The 16,820-nt window shown below is 38.9% G+C and overlaps 1 protein-coding gene across 3 annotated transcripts in view; it reads right to left on the bottom strand.

Moving 5' to 3' along the window:
* PDE4C (phosphodiesterase 4C) overlaps positions 1 to 16,820 on the bottom strand; it is a 322,370-nt gene that overhangs the window by 24,143 nt on the left and 281,407 nt on the right. For all 3 annotated transcript variants that reach the window (XM_075204683.1, XM_075204684.1, XM_075204685.1), the window contains exons 2-6: positions 12,493 to 12,681; positions 11,442 to 11,478; positions 9,494 to 9,564; positions 7,563 to 7,612; positions 3,998 to 4,110 (exon numbers count right to left, since the gene is read on the bottom strand). In XM_075204683.1, the coding sequence (XP_075060784.1) occupies positions 3,998 to 4,110; positions 7,563 to 7,612; positions 9,494 to 9,564; positions 11,442 to 11,478; positions 12,493 to 12,681 (460 nt within the window). The remainder of the gene's footprint in view (positions 1 to 3,997; positions 4,111 to 7,562; positions 7,613 to 9,493; positions 9,565 to 11,441; positions 11,479 to 12,492; positions 12,682 to 16,820) is intronic.

The raw sequence follows: 16,820 nt of genomic DNA, 5'->3' as shown, positions 1-16,820 counted from the left end.
TACCAAGTCATTTTGGACAATGCTGCGCTTCCAATTTTGTGGCAACAGTTTGGGGAAGGTCTTTTTCTATTCCAACATGACTGCCCCAGTGTACAAAGCAAGGACTACAAATACATGGTTTGCGGAGTTTGGTGTAGAAGAACTTGACTGGCCCAAACAGAGCCCCATCGAACACCTTTGGGATGAGCTGGAATGGAAATTACGAGCCAGGCCTTCTCGTCCACCATCAGTGCCTGACCTCAAATGCTCTACAGAATGAATGGGCACCAATTTCCACAAAAACACACCAACATCTTGTGAAAAGTCTTCCAAGAATAGTGGAAGCTGTTATGACTGCAAAAAGGGGGACCAACTCCAAGCATCCAAATACATATACTTTAATATGACATTACACCAACATGGACTGTAAATGACACTGTATTCAAATACTTTTGTTCATATAGTGTATGTGTTCTGGTGTTTTGTGGCAGCACACCATCCTGTCCCTCATTTTTTAATTGGCTGAGGTCCAGAAAGAAATAAGTGTAGTTGCACCCTGTTTAAATATACTTCCTTACTTTTAGCATTTGGACTATTTTTTTGGGTTTCCTAGCTTTATATGGATTCTTGCATTTATAAACTTTTTAATCCAATTTCAAATTACAAAACGCAAAGCACTAACAAACCTAAATAAGATGCCAATCTAAACAAATACAACATATCTTACACATTAGTTGTCAGTGTGCAGCCACGCAGTGGACCTTGCAGAGTTTTTCCGCACTCAATACAGTCCTCTGTCAGTTGAGTTCGATGTGCCTGCTCTATTGTGACGCCATGCATTTAACGTTTGTTAAAGCCCACAGGGTCTCTTATGAAGGACTGAATGGGAAATTCCCTATGCATACTGACCTATGTGCTCAGTGCAGAAGTGCTAAATTGCAAAATAATGTTTGTGCATTTCATATTTCTGGGGCCTATTTATCAAGCCTTAAACGAAGTGGAAACTCTCCCCGGCACATGGTTTATTCATTTATAGTGTAGTGGCAATTTAAAAAAAAAAAAAAAAAATCTTCTGCAGTAGGCGAGGTGCCACAGTCCCCATAATACTCAATGGGGGACCGACGTCTGGGCAAGTTTATCAAGCTCCAAAAAACTTTTTTAGAGCTTGACCCCAATGGCCAACGCCATCTAAAGATTGCATCTGATTGGATGGCTGATGCCCTATCCCAGCATGATTTTTTAATAAGTGGGCATGGTACTTTATTATGTTCATATACCATTTTGCAGTTCGTCATAAGTAGACCCTTAAATGAGGTGCAATGTGGAGATGGGTATTAACTTTAGGTCTGCCCTATTTGCCTGTCACTGCACAGTAAAACACTTATATTTTAACACTGAGAGGTAGCATTATCTGCTACTTCAAATTAATGCCATTTACTTAACCTAGGTGAACAAAATGCTCCTAGCCCACAGTAAATACAATTTTAGATTACATTGCTGTATTAAGCAAAGTTATTTATTGTGCTGCACCTGCAACAGGACGAGCACGTTCGTTCAGGTGGAACTCTTCCCATAAGAGAACATTGCTGCCTCTCAGTGGGGCAAATGTACCCCCAGTGCTGCTTCCTTTCAGCCCACCTACCAAGACTTCAGTATTCGCCCTCACCAGTACTTGGTTCAGTAGGGCAAGCTGTCAGTGAAGCTCAGAAAGGCAGACCGAGTACACAGTCAGTGAAGCTTTGGGAGTTGGAGTTTGGAAGTTGTTGCAGTATCAGCGCAGAATCCCTGGAGGCGTCATTCCACCTACTTGATATCAACTAGCAGACTGACAAACTTCTGATAAGCGTGCCCTCAGTCCAGACCTTAGTTTGGGAATGCCATATTAGGGACTGACCCTCAATCTGTCCCCCAGTAAAATCTCTTGGGGGGAGGTTGTGTGATATTTGCAAAGGCGAAAGTGTTGTCTCATGTTAGGCCAAAAGGTGGTCTCTGGGTAGGAACAAGGTTCAAAATAGTTTGAGGGACCTTACATTGTGTACAGCTGTGCATAAAGCTGCTGTAACATAAATCAGAAGTCTCTGCTGCACAAGTTTTCATAAGTGTCCTACTAGGTTTTTAAATTACTGGCAGCTGTTAAAACTTACTGGTGTTTACACTTAAAAAAAGGAAATCCCTGTATAATTCATTTGACTGTTTATAAACTTAACTCAATTCTGTGGCTTAGGCTCTAACTAGCTATTAAAGTTAACAGAGGAACATGATTTGGGCCACATGGCTAAGCGGGCCCTTCTAACATGCTCTATTTAATATTTTATAGCATCAGTCCTCTTACTGTACAGACAATCTAGTCATTCACACGAGTCCCTGCCCTATTTCAGCTTACAATCCAATTCCCTACCACACACAGACTAGGGTCAATTTTGACAAAAGCCAATTAACCTGCCAGTATGTTTTTTTTTGGACTGACAGTTTTCCCTGTGTGCTTAGGTTTCTTCCCAAACACATGTAGAACATGCAAACTACAGTGATGCAGCAATGCCTCAGTGCTTTGGAGTTCAAGTGTTCTGTTCTATGCAGACCATAGACATTGTGATTTTATAGCGCTCGGTATAACAAGATCATTAAATAATGTCCATGTTGTAGATTGTCCATGTTTAAAAAAAAAAAAAAAAAAAAAAAGTGACAACTTTTTTCAAAGTTTATGGTTGCAATTTTGTCACTGAAGACTTCAAAAAGTAAGAGATCTGTCTGCCTAGAGCCATGTGCATTTATCATTCCATTCGATATTGCAGTTTACTGGGTCTATAGGCATTAATGCCGTCATTTGTTTAGACATAAAATGTAGCATTTTAATACAGAAAAAAAATCTGCAAATATTTAGTCTATACTACACAGATTTGTTTGTTAGGAGTATAAATAGATGTTATTTTATAGTTTATCATGCTATTTGCATTCTACAAATTGCATTGGGCATGGCTGCACAGTGGCTAATATTGCCACCTCAAAATGCTGGGGCAATAGGATCTATTCCAACTAGGGTCCTGTGTGGCATTCGCTTGGTGGTTCTTCCTAGAGTCCGAAAACATACTGGTAGATATTAGTGTTTGTGGGGTAGAGTATTTAAACCAAGCTCCACTGGGGCAGATACTGATGTGTATGATTAGACACTCATTCAGCACCATTACAGCTCTTTACAGATAACTTAATATGTCACTTTTTTTTGGGAAGAGATCTCACAAGTATCCCAATTAGAAACACCAGGGATGAGTATTTTCTACATTGTCATATTCCTGTCACATGAAGGTGCACCCAGTAGTAAGACTTCAAAACATTTACATTTTGTACTTTTATTCCACCGTGGTCAGTCACTGGCTATCAACCAAACCTATATGCTACCATCAAGATCATGTTCTAGCACCATGAAACTACATTCACAAGTTCCCAGCCACATACAATTTGTTCTATATACAATGAACACTATCAGACTTCAAAATCTGTGATAAACATTTTCCATTCTATAGAATAGTTATATAAACTGCATACTATATGGGTTTTCCAATGTTCTTAATACGGGGGCCTTTCATGAAAACAATTACAACAGATTACTTTCTATATGTACAAATATCTAGTGCATATAAATATCAGAAAATAGCAAGATTCTTTGCCAGAAGAGGTAAGACAGCTCTTTACTTTATTACTTTTTAAACAGCCATGGTAATGTTTGGGAGCCATGACATTTCAAACACATGTAGCCCCGCTTCTTACAAAAGTTTGCCATTACTCTTAGTTAGAAAGAACTGAATGTTTAAGTGGAGAAAGAAAAAAAAAACCTGGTATAAAATGTCTAGTTTTTATAATTCTGTAGTTTTGACTATGAAATCTATAAAGAATGATTTCACTCAACATTTAGCTTCACTCACTAAACGGTTACTTTCTCACTAGATACAAATCGTACTCTCACTTTACTTAAGCAAACGATAGCACAACTATGTACTCTGTTTAGCACCAATACACTTACCTTGTTTGAGGCCATCTCACTGACTGAATGCCTCGTCTGCAGAGTCTCCAATTGGTCCAGACACCAATCCAACTCTTCCAGAGTTTCGATGGCCAATTTCTGAACAGCATCCTCTATGGAGGAAAGAGGCTGCATTTAGACTGACTGGACATGGTTTTAAAAAACAAATCATCAGCATCAGTCATCCACACACTTGTTATTGATACCAATAATTTGACCAATGATAGTCTTTACGTAAAGTAGTGATTGGCAAGTATACCTTTATAATATTTTTCAATTAAGGGTAATGTATTCCTTGAAAGTTGTACAGATGATCTATTATCCAGAATGCTTGTATCTTATTTGAAAATAACCTGTCTCTCCCCACACTACTTAAGAGTTTTTCCTTAAGTGGTTTAGCAGAACTCTTCATAGTAAGTAGAACACACTTGCGCATATATTTCTATGACAATGTCACCAAACAGCAGCAATAGTTTACTTTAGTTCCTTGTTTCTGCAACTTTCTGGATAAAGGATTTTTGAATAAGAGATCCAATGTATGCATTTGGAAACACCAGAAACTTTCCACCACGTAAAGTCCTGCACTTTTAGCAACAGAATTTGAAAAAATAATTTGTGATCAGTCCTGTTTCTCTTAAACTGAGCGTACTAACCGAAGAACAAGGATATCATTTCTTGTAGTATTCCTCATGAACCGTGCAATCCATTGAAAGTTAAATTGCTGAGGAAAGGTTTTGCATTCATTTCTTCCTATATTCCACCTGTGCTTAGCATTTGTTAAAAAAAAAAAAAAAGCGCCAAAAACAGACTTCTTAATTACACCCAGGTCCCAAAATATTTTTGTATAATGATCCTGGCACAATATTGGAGTCCTCTAAAAACATCAAAATACACACATTTCACAAGAGGAATATCACAATGAAGCACGTTTATAGAGCAGGATCAATCCACATTCAGAGCATTCTATAGTCTGTTTTCTTCCTGTAACACAGCATTACTTCTCAGCCATTAAAATGTCTTCCTTGCAGAACAGGTTAAATGCATTAAAAAAAAAAAAAAGTATGAGATGACCATTAAAAATACAGAGTATGAGCCTTCAGCAACATCCTGAATTTAACCAGCAATGTGAGAATGCATTAGGTGTAAATATTTGGTAGAGGGAGCAGCCATTGTAGTGTTTCCATAGTGACCAAACCAGGGTTATCTACTGCATGAAGAAAATCACCTCCTATTGCCCCTGTTTTCATGTGATCAGCTTATAGAAGACAATATGATTTGTGAGTACCGAGAGACTGCTTCTGATTAGTGTTATGTCATGTATATATTTACACTAGATGTTTGTGACCAAAGGGGACAAGGTTTAATCCTGACATAAGAATTTATTTATTTTTAAAACGTAAGCATTATGTGCCATGTTCTTAGCTAACCAGCCTATATTTTGGAGTTTGCAGGTTCCCTGGGTACAGATAAGTGAGAAAAAGGAGCCAGAGGATGAAATGAGAACCAGGCCTAAAATCACCATGACAGACCTCCAAACTCACTGCAGTCCACTTTAACCATTACATATCCAAAACTGCCTGTAATACAGTCAACATCCAGGGATTCTTAGCTGCAAAGTTTGTAATATGCAGTGTAATTTTGGTGAACTTCAATGCACTACAAACCTCATCACATCATAATCCACTTAAGTGAACATGTCCTTTTTCTCTTTAGTAACTATTAACTTATAGAGCAAATAAACGCATATCAGAGCAAAAGTAATTATACTGTACACTATTTACCACAGATATTCCATGTCCATCACTAGTTTTATTCTGGTTGCATCACTTACTGGCACCATGATGGTGTTTTTTTATACTTTGTCATAGCAGATTCGTTTTTTTGGAGGCATTTTATAAGGTCTTAAATTTGTGATGTGTGGGGACATCAGAACAGATTGAAGTGCACTCTTGTGATGGTGACCATATCAGACAATCTGCCACCTCAGAGGACATGGAAAGATTTTGCAAATCTGACACTACTACTTTCACAGCCACATACAAAAGTTTTCCAGGACAAGATTTAAAATGAAGCATCATTCGTGCACCTAGCTCATACTAGGCAAGAAATGTGCCCCCAATCCACCCCGCCTTTCCTATTAGAAAGTGCAACCCCCACAGATCACCATATTAGGGGAACAAATACATGCACAAAACAGAAAACAAAAAGCACACACCAAACCCGAGCCTGTCTGATCAGGACAGTCAGAATTTTACTGTGGGGCACCCAACAAGATCAATTACAAATATCCTGAGCTATATGTGTTGTAAACAAACCTAGGGAGGTTTGGATAATTGTTTGCCATAGAACTCACCAAGAAAAAACAAAAACACAATAGCCTTACTGGTGAAACCTGTGCTATATGAAAATGCAGCCATAGCCCAGGACACTTGAGATTTTGATGATCTGGCAATCACATGCAGGGAAATAAATGCAGCTGCACTTTAAATAACTGCTCTGCTGTGATTATGTTTTGCCAATTATGTTGTCAGGAGCGCAATAGTTTGTGAAGCTTCATCAATGACCATTATGGCATTGCAATTAATCTGAATGGTATGGATGGGTTAAAATAAACAACATTTTTTCCATTTTATGGGGTTGTTTGCAGGAAGTGAAAGGTTTGTGGGGCCTCTTGGGAGTGGAACAGTCCTCAGGATACAAGCTCTGTGGTATTTTTAAAGGAATGTTTGACGTCAATTGTTTCCTCTTTTTCCACTGTGTAAAGTGGGGTCATTCTTTACAGAAGGAACAGGCATTATGTTCTAAACAGATATATAAAAATATGTAAAAACAGAACTGGGAGCTACTTCAGTCAGAGTGGATATAGCTCTGTACTTTAGCATTGATGAAATAGTTTAATTTTAGAAAGATGTTTTTTTATTCAAATACTTTCTTCAACATTGTAGCTAGCTAGAGTACTGTGATATACTAACTCTTGTGTGCTGTTTAGAAAAAAACAACAGTCTACTCTTAGTGATGAGGGTTACTTAATATTAGGTAATGCAAATGTGCAACCAATCACATTTGCCTTCACCATTGTAAATAGTAATGATTGTGAACTAAAATCCTGCTATGTTTGCCTATCCCACATGTCAACTCTTGTTCTGAATTATAGGTGAAATATGCTGAAAGCTAGTCTCTGATAGCAGTCAGATAAAAGTACGTGTACTCTCTCCCTCTCCTGCCTACACACTGTGGCGTCAGTCACCACACTTGCTCCTACAGTGAGCAGCTGTTGACCAGAGTGACCATGGAGGCAGCAGTGTACAATCGCTGACTCTGGTGGTGAAAGGCAGAATGTTCCTGAGAAACAGTTAAGCTGTTGAGTGGTGGTGTGAACATCTCTTCTGAAACCCTCTATATAAGCCCAACTGTTCTAGTTGTAAATAGGCATCTGAGAAGCCATTTAAGTCTCATTTATTTTGTTATGGCACTTGACAGTACTCAACTTCATAATACTTAGACTGAAAACTACATAATACTTGTGAAAGTAATGCCATGGGTTTTTTTTTCTACTTCTTCTTACCAGACAAGTTTGGTTTAGAGGATGATGGTTGATTGCTGCCAGATGATCGCCTGGGGAGGGGAAAAAAAAAAAAAAAAGTGTAGGTTAATATTTTTTCTGTGGCTCAAGCCATTTTATGGTTCATACATAATTAGTGGATTCATTACATCTGACACTTACAGTATTTCCCCATGTATAAGACACCTTTTTCCCAAAAATGTGGGATCTAAAATCTAGGTACATCTTATACAGTGGGGGGATCCAGGGGAAGGGGGGCAATGGTACAATGGGTGCAGGAGGGGTAGTGGGATAGATTGCAGGGGCTTAATGCCGGTGGCCACACACTATGTGCAGGTCCGTTCAGCAGAGACGGGCAGGGAGAGTGTGCTGGCCAGCTGCTCTGAATCGGAGCAGCCGGCCAGCACACTCTCCCTGCCTGTCTCTGCTGAACGGACCTGCACATAGTGTGCAGCCGCCGGCATTAAGCCCCTGCAATCTCCGCACACAGACAGCTACCGTAATATTTCTTTTTTCAAATTTCAGGGCCAAAATTAAGGTGCGTCTTATACATGGGGAAATACGGTAAATTGAGAGTAAGAAAATGTTGCACACAGAGGCATATTCAATTGTCCGCGTTACTTGCAAAACTAATGCGGCTTGCACACTATTACCATTACGGTAATAGTGCGCATAATTACCGTTATTACAGTACCTTTAACGCCGGCTCAGGGAGCTGCGAGCTCAAATCCGGGTTAGAAGTATTACCGTTATTACGGTAATTCTAACGCCGTGTTACTTTTGCGAGTAACAGACAATTTAATATGCCCCATAGTATGTATTAACGGTTCTCCTCTTCACTCAATACCTCATTTACATTTCATGTACAGAATCAAACACCACAAACAGCAATTGGTATCTACAATATAGGGGGGCAGGTTGTAATTTTTTGTGCTTGGTTCCAGTTTGACCATTTAAACTACAGTCTTTTGCAATGAGAAGACAGCAGGGAGGAGTGAGGAGATGGCATTTTTTTTTTTCCAGGAAATAGCAGGTAGGGCCGCCAAGTGATCCCCAGTTAATGTTTAGTTTTAGATAGTTGTGGCAGGGTAGGAGTCTGCCACGTGCGAGGAAAGTGTTAACTTACCCAGAAGCATGGGATAACTCATTTCAGGGAAAATTGCTAGTCAAAATCGTTTCATCAAGAAGTGGATACTATAGCTGGTGGATAGACTGATTTGGTTTTAGGGAGATATAAACCGTTATAAATAATGCGCTTTTTTAAATGGCCAAGTGACAGAAATATGCAGAACCACCACTTTGTCCAGTTAGTGGTGGGGCCATTTATGAAATAGATGGCAGATCAAGAAAGCAGCATGTGCCATACCTCACCGTCCATGATCTGTATATGATTTACCCACATGGTAAATGGATTAAACACAAGACTTAAACCCATCATAAAATAGTTATGAAAATTGCTATGTTCAAATGCATTACATGGGAGCAGTGGTAACTGGACTTTATTATGAGATGTTCCATTTATTGATGTAGGGACTCTGCATAAAGCCGGAATGGGCTCTCATTTTTCACCATCTCCTGAATATTCATTTAAGAGTAAAAATATGATGCAGTTCGTATATTGTAAAACATTCAATGGTGATTAAATTGTTTGGCTCAAATTGCATATATTCCAGCGAGATTAAAAACAAATAAAATAAAAAAAATAAAAAAAAAAAGTGTAAAATACAATGCTGCCTATTTACATTTTAAAGGACCATAAATAAACTGATCAAGAAGTATCTAGTGCAATAAATATTTTTGGCTTTATATATAAAAATTTGCACTCGACCATGCCTATAGTTGAGTTACCTGTATATACACTCTTATTTTTTTTAACAAAACACGTTCCAGAGTACTTAAATATTGTTAACATGATTAAAAACAAAAAAACTCACTTCGATATTTTATCCTGAAGATGAGTTAACACTGCAAAGTTGGTCCGCACAGTTCGTAGGCTGGCCAGAACCTACAAGCAGAAAACACAAAAACACACATTGCTAACTATTCAATTGCTTTTGAGCAACATTAAAACTAAAGACCAGGGGGTAAATGTATTATACTCCGATTTTTTTCAATTCGCCGGAAGGCAAGTTTGCCTTTACAAGCCAGCGCCGCTTTAAATTTTAGCTGTAAACTCGCCGATTTCCAGTATAATACATTTACCCCTAGATGCTTATTTTATTATTCATAGAAGCTTTTATATATGCAAATGTCACAGTAGGGATTTTAAGGGGAGGGCATCCACTTACTGTTTCCTTAGACTTATCCCTTGTGTCCACTGTTAAAGACACTGCAGAACACTGGAGCACTTCAGAGTGGGAAATTATTAAAATTTTCCGTTCGTGAAAAGGTGTTGTGTTATAGCTGCATCCAATTATACATGTCCCATCCATCCAAATTATTTCTGATCTTCCCACTCTACCTATGCGGTGAACTATCCCAAATTAGATACCCTTTTTACACATAATTCTCTTTAATTTATATCTTTCAATTCATACCAATTAACTTTTCTTCTGCCTTAGGCTAAAAAAGGCTTGTTTCTAAGCCATCTACTCAATATTGCAGTTTAGATTTAGAATCCACCTCTCAATTACTACATCTTGCCACAACTACCGTTTTTTTCTTTACTGTTGAAAATAGTGACTGGGGTACCCTGTAAAGTAGTTAAAGAATAGCTTCACCTAAAACTGAAAAATCTGTTTCGGTGTAGATTCGGGTTTTCTGGTTATACACCCAATTTGGTGGGTTCCCAATGTCAGGGGAGGGTGTTCTTGCTCCTGTCAGCAAGGTATGGGTTAATGAAAAGGCCGTCTCACCAGGAGTGAGTTGCTGATGTGTCAGGATGTGCAGATAACCACTCCTACTCAGGTAGCCTTGGTCATGTCAGTGCTGTGCCCTCTGTTACCTACTAATCTCCATGCAGGATTCAACACATGCTCCTGACAGTATTTGGTGCTCAGCCCCACATAATTGAGCTGAGCAAGTCAGTGATCCCATTGAGTTGGCATCAGCATTTGCCTGCAGTCAGCCCCAAGCTCTGCAGGATCAGCAGGGAACGCTGCCTGTGAGTAGAGGTAGGCAGAGCATTTTTAATATTTAAAGGGGGAGCAATTTACTGTAGTGCAGTCATTAAGCAAACCAGCATTATGTAGCCTGTTGCCCTCCAGTTGTGGAACTACAAGTCAAAGCATTTATAAAAAAAGAAAGAAAAAGTATTCAGCCTGCCAGTTCTTTTGCTTCTGGCTCCCCTCAGTCCAATGGCATGTAGGGAAGAGATGAGCCAGGTATGATGACCCCACACACTGGCATTGGTATGGATACTCTGCATACAGCTTGCTTGAGGGGAGGATTCTGATAATGAACACTGCACATGGAGGGGAAAGGTATTGAGGTCTACCTAGAGCTTATAAAGCATTAGGCATTCCCCTTGCTGTTACACCCCCTCCATGACCTGGTCATGCCCCCTCTGGCAGTCCCACATGATTTTATACCATGTTGCCACTCCACCCTTAAAAATGTCCTATGGATGCCCATGGCTGTCACAGAGGACCTCTTCCCCTGCCTGCAGAAGATATTGGGGACCTGTCAAAAATATTTTGCATTTATATTTAACTAACTAAAACAATCCTTCAGCATATGCAAACTTCCGCTCCTCTGCTTTGGCGGACAAGTAGCCGCATTTGCACAAACAGAGCTCATTTTATGCTGCACATTGCAGTTTTATGTGCAAAATGACAAAGGATGGAGAATTGTGACAACAAGTAATTATGTGATTCAAATCAAAATAATTTTTAAATGTATCAAAGTACAATTGTATGTTTTGTTAGGAGATAATTTACTCACTTGTGCAAATGGAGTTACGATCATGTCTTCTCCATGCCTAAAGGAGAAAGCAACATGATTACCAATGATAATTACAAACCATGCTTTTGTCATTTAGTTTCCTGTATAAAGCAAATTCTGAAACTTTTAGAATATAAAAAGATTTACTGAAAGACTGATATGAGGACGACAAAGTATCATTTGTGTGTTGTGTTTCATTTCAAGTTTGCAACTAAAATGGGAACCTAAAATGCTTACTAGGGATCAACATATATCAACACATTTGGGATTATAGAGGTTCGACACCAGATCTGCGTTAATAGATCTGTTTAGGAAACAGGATTGTGAACGCAGTCTGTCTGTTTGGACTGTACTAGATGCAACAAGTCAAAACTGCTTTGTTTAATATACCTCCCATCTGTCCCAATTTGAGGGGGAATGTCCCATGGATAAAGACATTTGTCCCAATTCAAGGACCTTTGAGTTACGACTACCTAGTTGAAGCGCCTTCAATGCGCTGCATACCAGCAGCAGGTGCACAACATTGAAGGGGTGTTAACAATGGAGGGGAAAGGCGGCTGGGAGCAGCCCAGCATTTCCAAAGTGCCTGGAAAGTGGTGATAAGCACAGATCATCATGATTGGAGAAAACCACCATTGTGTTTTTTTTATCTAAATGTTTACCTATTTTTACTATTCATTTTCTTTATTGCTCTTCTACATAACAATTTTGTTTACAATAGCTATTTTCTGTTATTTTATGTTTTAATATAGAACTATCCTTTAATACTGTATTTTATGGAACTCTGGCATTCTTAAAGCTGCACTACCATCTAGGCAAGACCTCACTAAGGTGCCCCTTCCCCTCTTGTGATTGGTCAGCCTGCTCATGCTCCAACACCATCTTTTACCCACTGCCATGAAAAGTCATTTGACAATATTTATTTGCTGCTTCTTTCTGAAAATATGGCTGCATGTAGCTGCACTGGTAATATTGCTTAGGAGAGGCACAATAGTGATAGAGTTGTGAAAGTAGGTGCGTAACTTTAAAGGGTCTTTCCATTTATACTCACAAGTCGCTGGCAATAGAAGAGTTCCTGGACATGGCTTTAGGAGACAGGTCATAATCACTGTCTGAGCGATATAGAAAAGACTCTCTTCTCTGGCTGTGGGGGAAGGGGCCCTGCAGAACCAGAGCCGATCCTGGACTGGCTTGGGACTCCAAGGGGCTTCTGCCTTGTAAGCCATTCTCAACATCAAAGCTACAAAAAAAAACAAAAAACATTTGATCAGTGATAACTTGGAAACAGTTATACTGGAAATCAACATTCAACACCCACTACATCCATATTTAATCACAATTAACATTTTCAATCAGTATAGCGCTTACACTGAAAATTCATGTTATATACAGAACCTTTTATTTTAATTTGGCTGTAGGATTATCCATATGAACAAAAGGTATAACACAAGACAGATCCATCACAGTATTATAAAGATCTACAAAATATGTAGGAGACAATGTATCATTTATTGTAAACTAAATCTATGATGCCATCAGTCAATATATAAATGCACAAGGCAGCAGGCCAAGTGACTTTATACAGGTCACAGAAATATCAGACAACGATAGAGATGCAGATACAATTGTGTAGGATTTTATCTATTGCATTCCATGCTCTTCAGCATGGTAAACAGTGGGTAAGTACACAGTGATGTTATCGAAAGTAGCCATGGAAAGTACATAATGGACATACAATTTACTCATTCTCCCATCTAACAGGGTCCAAGACAAGTGGGGCTTAAACACTCACAAGGAGGGTCATATACTACCTACATTTGGTAAATAGCTTTACTTTGAAAACAATTCTATATTTTCACCTACAATGTCCCTTTACAAAAACAAAAAAACAACACACACAGCTTGACTGTATACATTGCTACAACCATCTAGTAACTAGCAATATAAATACACAAACAGTTATACACAGCTTGACCCAGCCAACATTCCAAGCATTGTGGTAATGTAATACTACCCTAATGGGGATAAATTTCTAAGCCATTAAGTAATAAAGTAAAAATGCAGTATTCATGTCAAAGTGAAGCGGTTTTAAACTCTGCCAAAAGCACTGTAGAAAATAAAACCAAACTGCATATGCCTGCAATCAGCAAATCATTCACTTATTTTATTCATTATGCCATGTCACAAAGACAAGGTCTAGCAAAACAGTTCTTGTTACTGTCCAACCCCATCTGAGAGCAAAGTATGACCTGACTCCCATCGGGTCTATCTCTGATTACTGTAGTCAAATGGTGACTGCATATCTGAAAGAAAGGTGTGTCATGTTTCTCAAGACGGTTAGAAAGACAAGTCCAAGGTCAACAGGCTATATTTATACCTTATAGGACAAAAATAGACAAGATACAAAGATATTTATAGCACTGGATGACTATATGTGACTGTGTCAAGGTGCATATCATTAGCTATCTCTTCTTCAGTCATCTATATAAATACACACGCACATTTGCATGACCCATTATCTAGTTCAGACTAGATATTGAATGCCAAAAAGATTTACACAGGGACAGGAAAAAATAAAAATAAATATACAATCTGAGTTTATACTCTTAACTCAAAAGTATCCCTTAAACTGGGCCTATTACCTACAGTGTAGACTCATTTTTAGATCCTGCCTACTAATAGACCCCTACCATGAAGTGTTGCAATCTTGGTTTCTGCTTTCAGGGCCCATTTATTAAGTCATAAACCAAAACGGCCTTTTTTTTAGCATGGTTTAAACACCATTTATGTCTTACAAAAACCTCAAGCAGGAGATATCTATAATATCTCCTGCATTAAGCAAAGTTTTGCATTAAACCGGTGTCCCCATAGTTTTCAATGTGTACTTGGTTTGGGCCAGTTTAACATGCCTAGCTTTTTGGAGCTTGAACCCGATGGTAATCACCATATTGGCAGATGTTGTGCAAGAGGCTTTGTAAGTGTCCTGACTGGTAGCCGTGTACCTGGTATATTTCATTTGTATCATACGTGCTGCTGAACAGATATGCCAAGTGTGCCCATGTAGTGTGGAAGCCTTCTCCATAGCCAGAAATTGAAGGATGTTCAGATAATCTAAATGGTGAGAGACACTCAAGTTTGCCAACAGCAGTTATTTTTTTTATATGGCTTTTGGTAAACTAAGTCGCCAATGATTGTACTAATATTAGTGGCTGGTAATGCTAACTTCTACCTTATTGACGTCACTTTCCCCACCACCAGCTACAATTGATATTTTGCTACCTTATGTATCAAGTGTTACCCTCAACTCTTAGAAGGTAATAATTGCACTGCCCAAATAAGCTTACAATCGGTTTCATGTAATATTATGTTTTCTCTATCCTCTCAATGAATGGTGCAGTGCAATATATTACACATGTCCTGTTTGCCTTTAGTGTGCATTTGTGTTTTTAGTTTACACTGGAGCCATAACACAGGGTCCTCTGAATGGAATAGGTCATCTGTAAGATCTTTGACATAAACCCCATCGCCTTTATTATTTAACTGCAAGGATATTTTAGTGCGTTTCATCACGCAAGAAAAAGCTCATATTGCAAGGACACTACATGCAAAATTAAATCCTTTTTTTGAAACATTTGTTGGTTTGCAAGTATGAACAATGCTCTTTAAATTATAGATACTACCAGGCTTTATGGCATAACCAACATTTATATAGATAAACCTAGAATTAGTCATCATCAAGGGCAACATGCAGGGATCCACCTAAACCATGTCCATTTCAGGACAGCCAAACCTCTCTCCCAACAGGTCATGACAACTTTAGGCATACTGGCAAACAGTCCTCATGTTAAGTTGTGGTTACAGTGATCATTAGAGCAGTGGTATTTTGTAATGTTTGTTGTTTTGGCACAGCTCAGTCAATTGCTGTGACAGACAGTCTACCTCTCCAAACATGTATTGGTTGCTTATATGGAGGTTGCCATTGATAGATATTACACATGTGAATGGTAGGATCTGACAAGATCTCCGGGAAGGGCAACATGCGGCCCTTGGAACCTTCACCTGCAGTCCTCCACTTTTCTGCCTTCATGTCATTTGTTTGTAAAATATTGGCGTGCATTTTAAACAAGGGCTGCAAGACAAGACTGATCAGAGTCTGATTAAATGCATTCTTTTAACTCATGGCTGAGATTAAGGGTGATGGGCAGCCCTCTAAGGGTGATGTGCAGCCTTTATGAAGGCTAGAGGGCTGCCCATGTGGAGCATGAAGTGCATCAGGTAGCCCATCACTGGCCTAGCCACTGTCTGGCAATCTGAAGTCGTGTCTCATGAAAATATGTTTGCATGCTACAAGGGGCCCTGTCCACCACAATTTTACCTGTCAAGTTCTTAACAGTGGTAGACTATTTTCAACTGTACAATTTGAAATCTAAAAGACAGGAGTCTGTAAAAGCAGTACTTGTCTTCCTCTATTAGCTTCTCCTATGTAAAGATTCAAAATGCACTTGTTCTATTGGGCAGGCTAGTGAGCATACCACCTCCACTCACCCAAAAATCAATGCAAAGATGATCTCAAAAGCCACAGATGCTCAGTCATCCATTTCTACCTCTAAGATACCGATGTGTCAAACAATCTTTCAGGATGCTTTGTCAGGCATTTCATTGCTTTGTGTAGCTTGTGCCATCCTCTGTTCCTTAACCTATTTGATGTTCCTAATGCAAGAGTCACTCACCTGGTCAGCAAAGTATTCACATAGTGCATGCAGTATCTTCTGAGGTTAGAGAGGACTGACAGCTCTGCACAGTGACATAGGATGGCACTGGTCACAAGTAAAGCCAGGGAATACATGAGGGAAAATTTGCAAGTTGTGGAAGACATATCTTTTGGCCTGTTAACATGTCCTTGAGCTTTGCAAGGGATGTTCATCCAGTGACTGGACTAGTTTAATTTGATTCATTTTGGTAGTATGCACCTGAAGTTCTATGTGAAATATTAGGTTATGCTTGTTCTTTTATAAAAATGGTTTACAAACATACAAAATGCAAGAGTCAATGTACTCCCTTCATAGTGTTGTCTAGGTATAGAGGGATCATGATACTATAAACACTAGTGATAGCTAGAATACAAAAAGGTTTGTAATGAAAAATGTATTCTTACACTTTTGTTTTCAGCCATACAATATATATGACAACATCTATTTAATTTCCATGTACTTTGCACTCTAAGAATATTTTCTGCTCAGCAACACTTAAGCAAAATCTGAGGGCAGTATTTAAAACAAAACTGAGATTATTCAGACATATGGTACTACACATGTTTTCTTATGTCTCCCAACTGTCCCAATTTAGGCAGGAGTCCAAATTCTAGGGGACTATTCCAAC

The sequence above is a fragment of the Mixophyes fleayi genome, chromosome 1 (genome assembly GCF_038048845.1).
Source record: "Mixophyes fleayi isolate aMixFle1 chromosome 1, aMixFle1.hap1, whole genome shotgun sequence".
Taxonomy (NCBI): Eukaryota; Metazoa; Chordata; class Amphibia; order Anura; family Limnodynastidae; genus Mixophyes; species Mixophyes fleayi.
The sequence above is the reverse complement of the archived record's forward strand: the minus strand, read 5'-3'. Positions and strand labels throughout refer to the sequence as shown.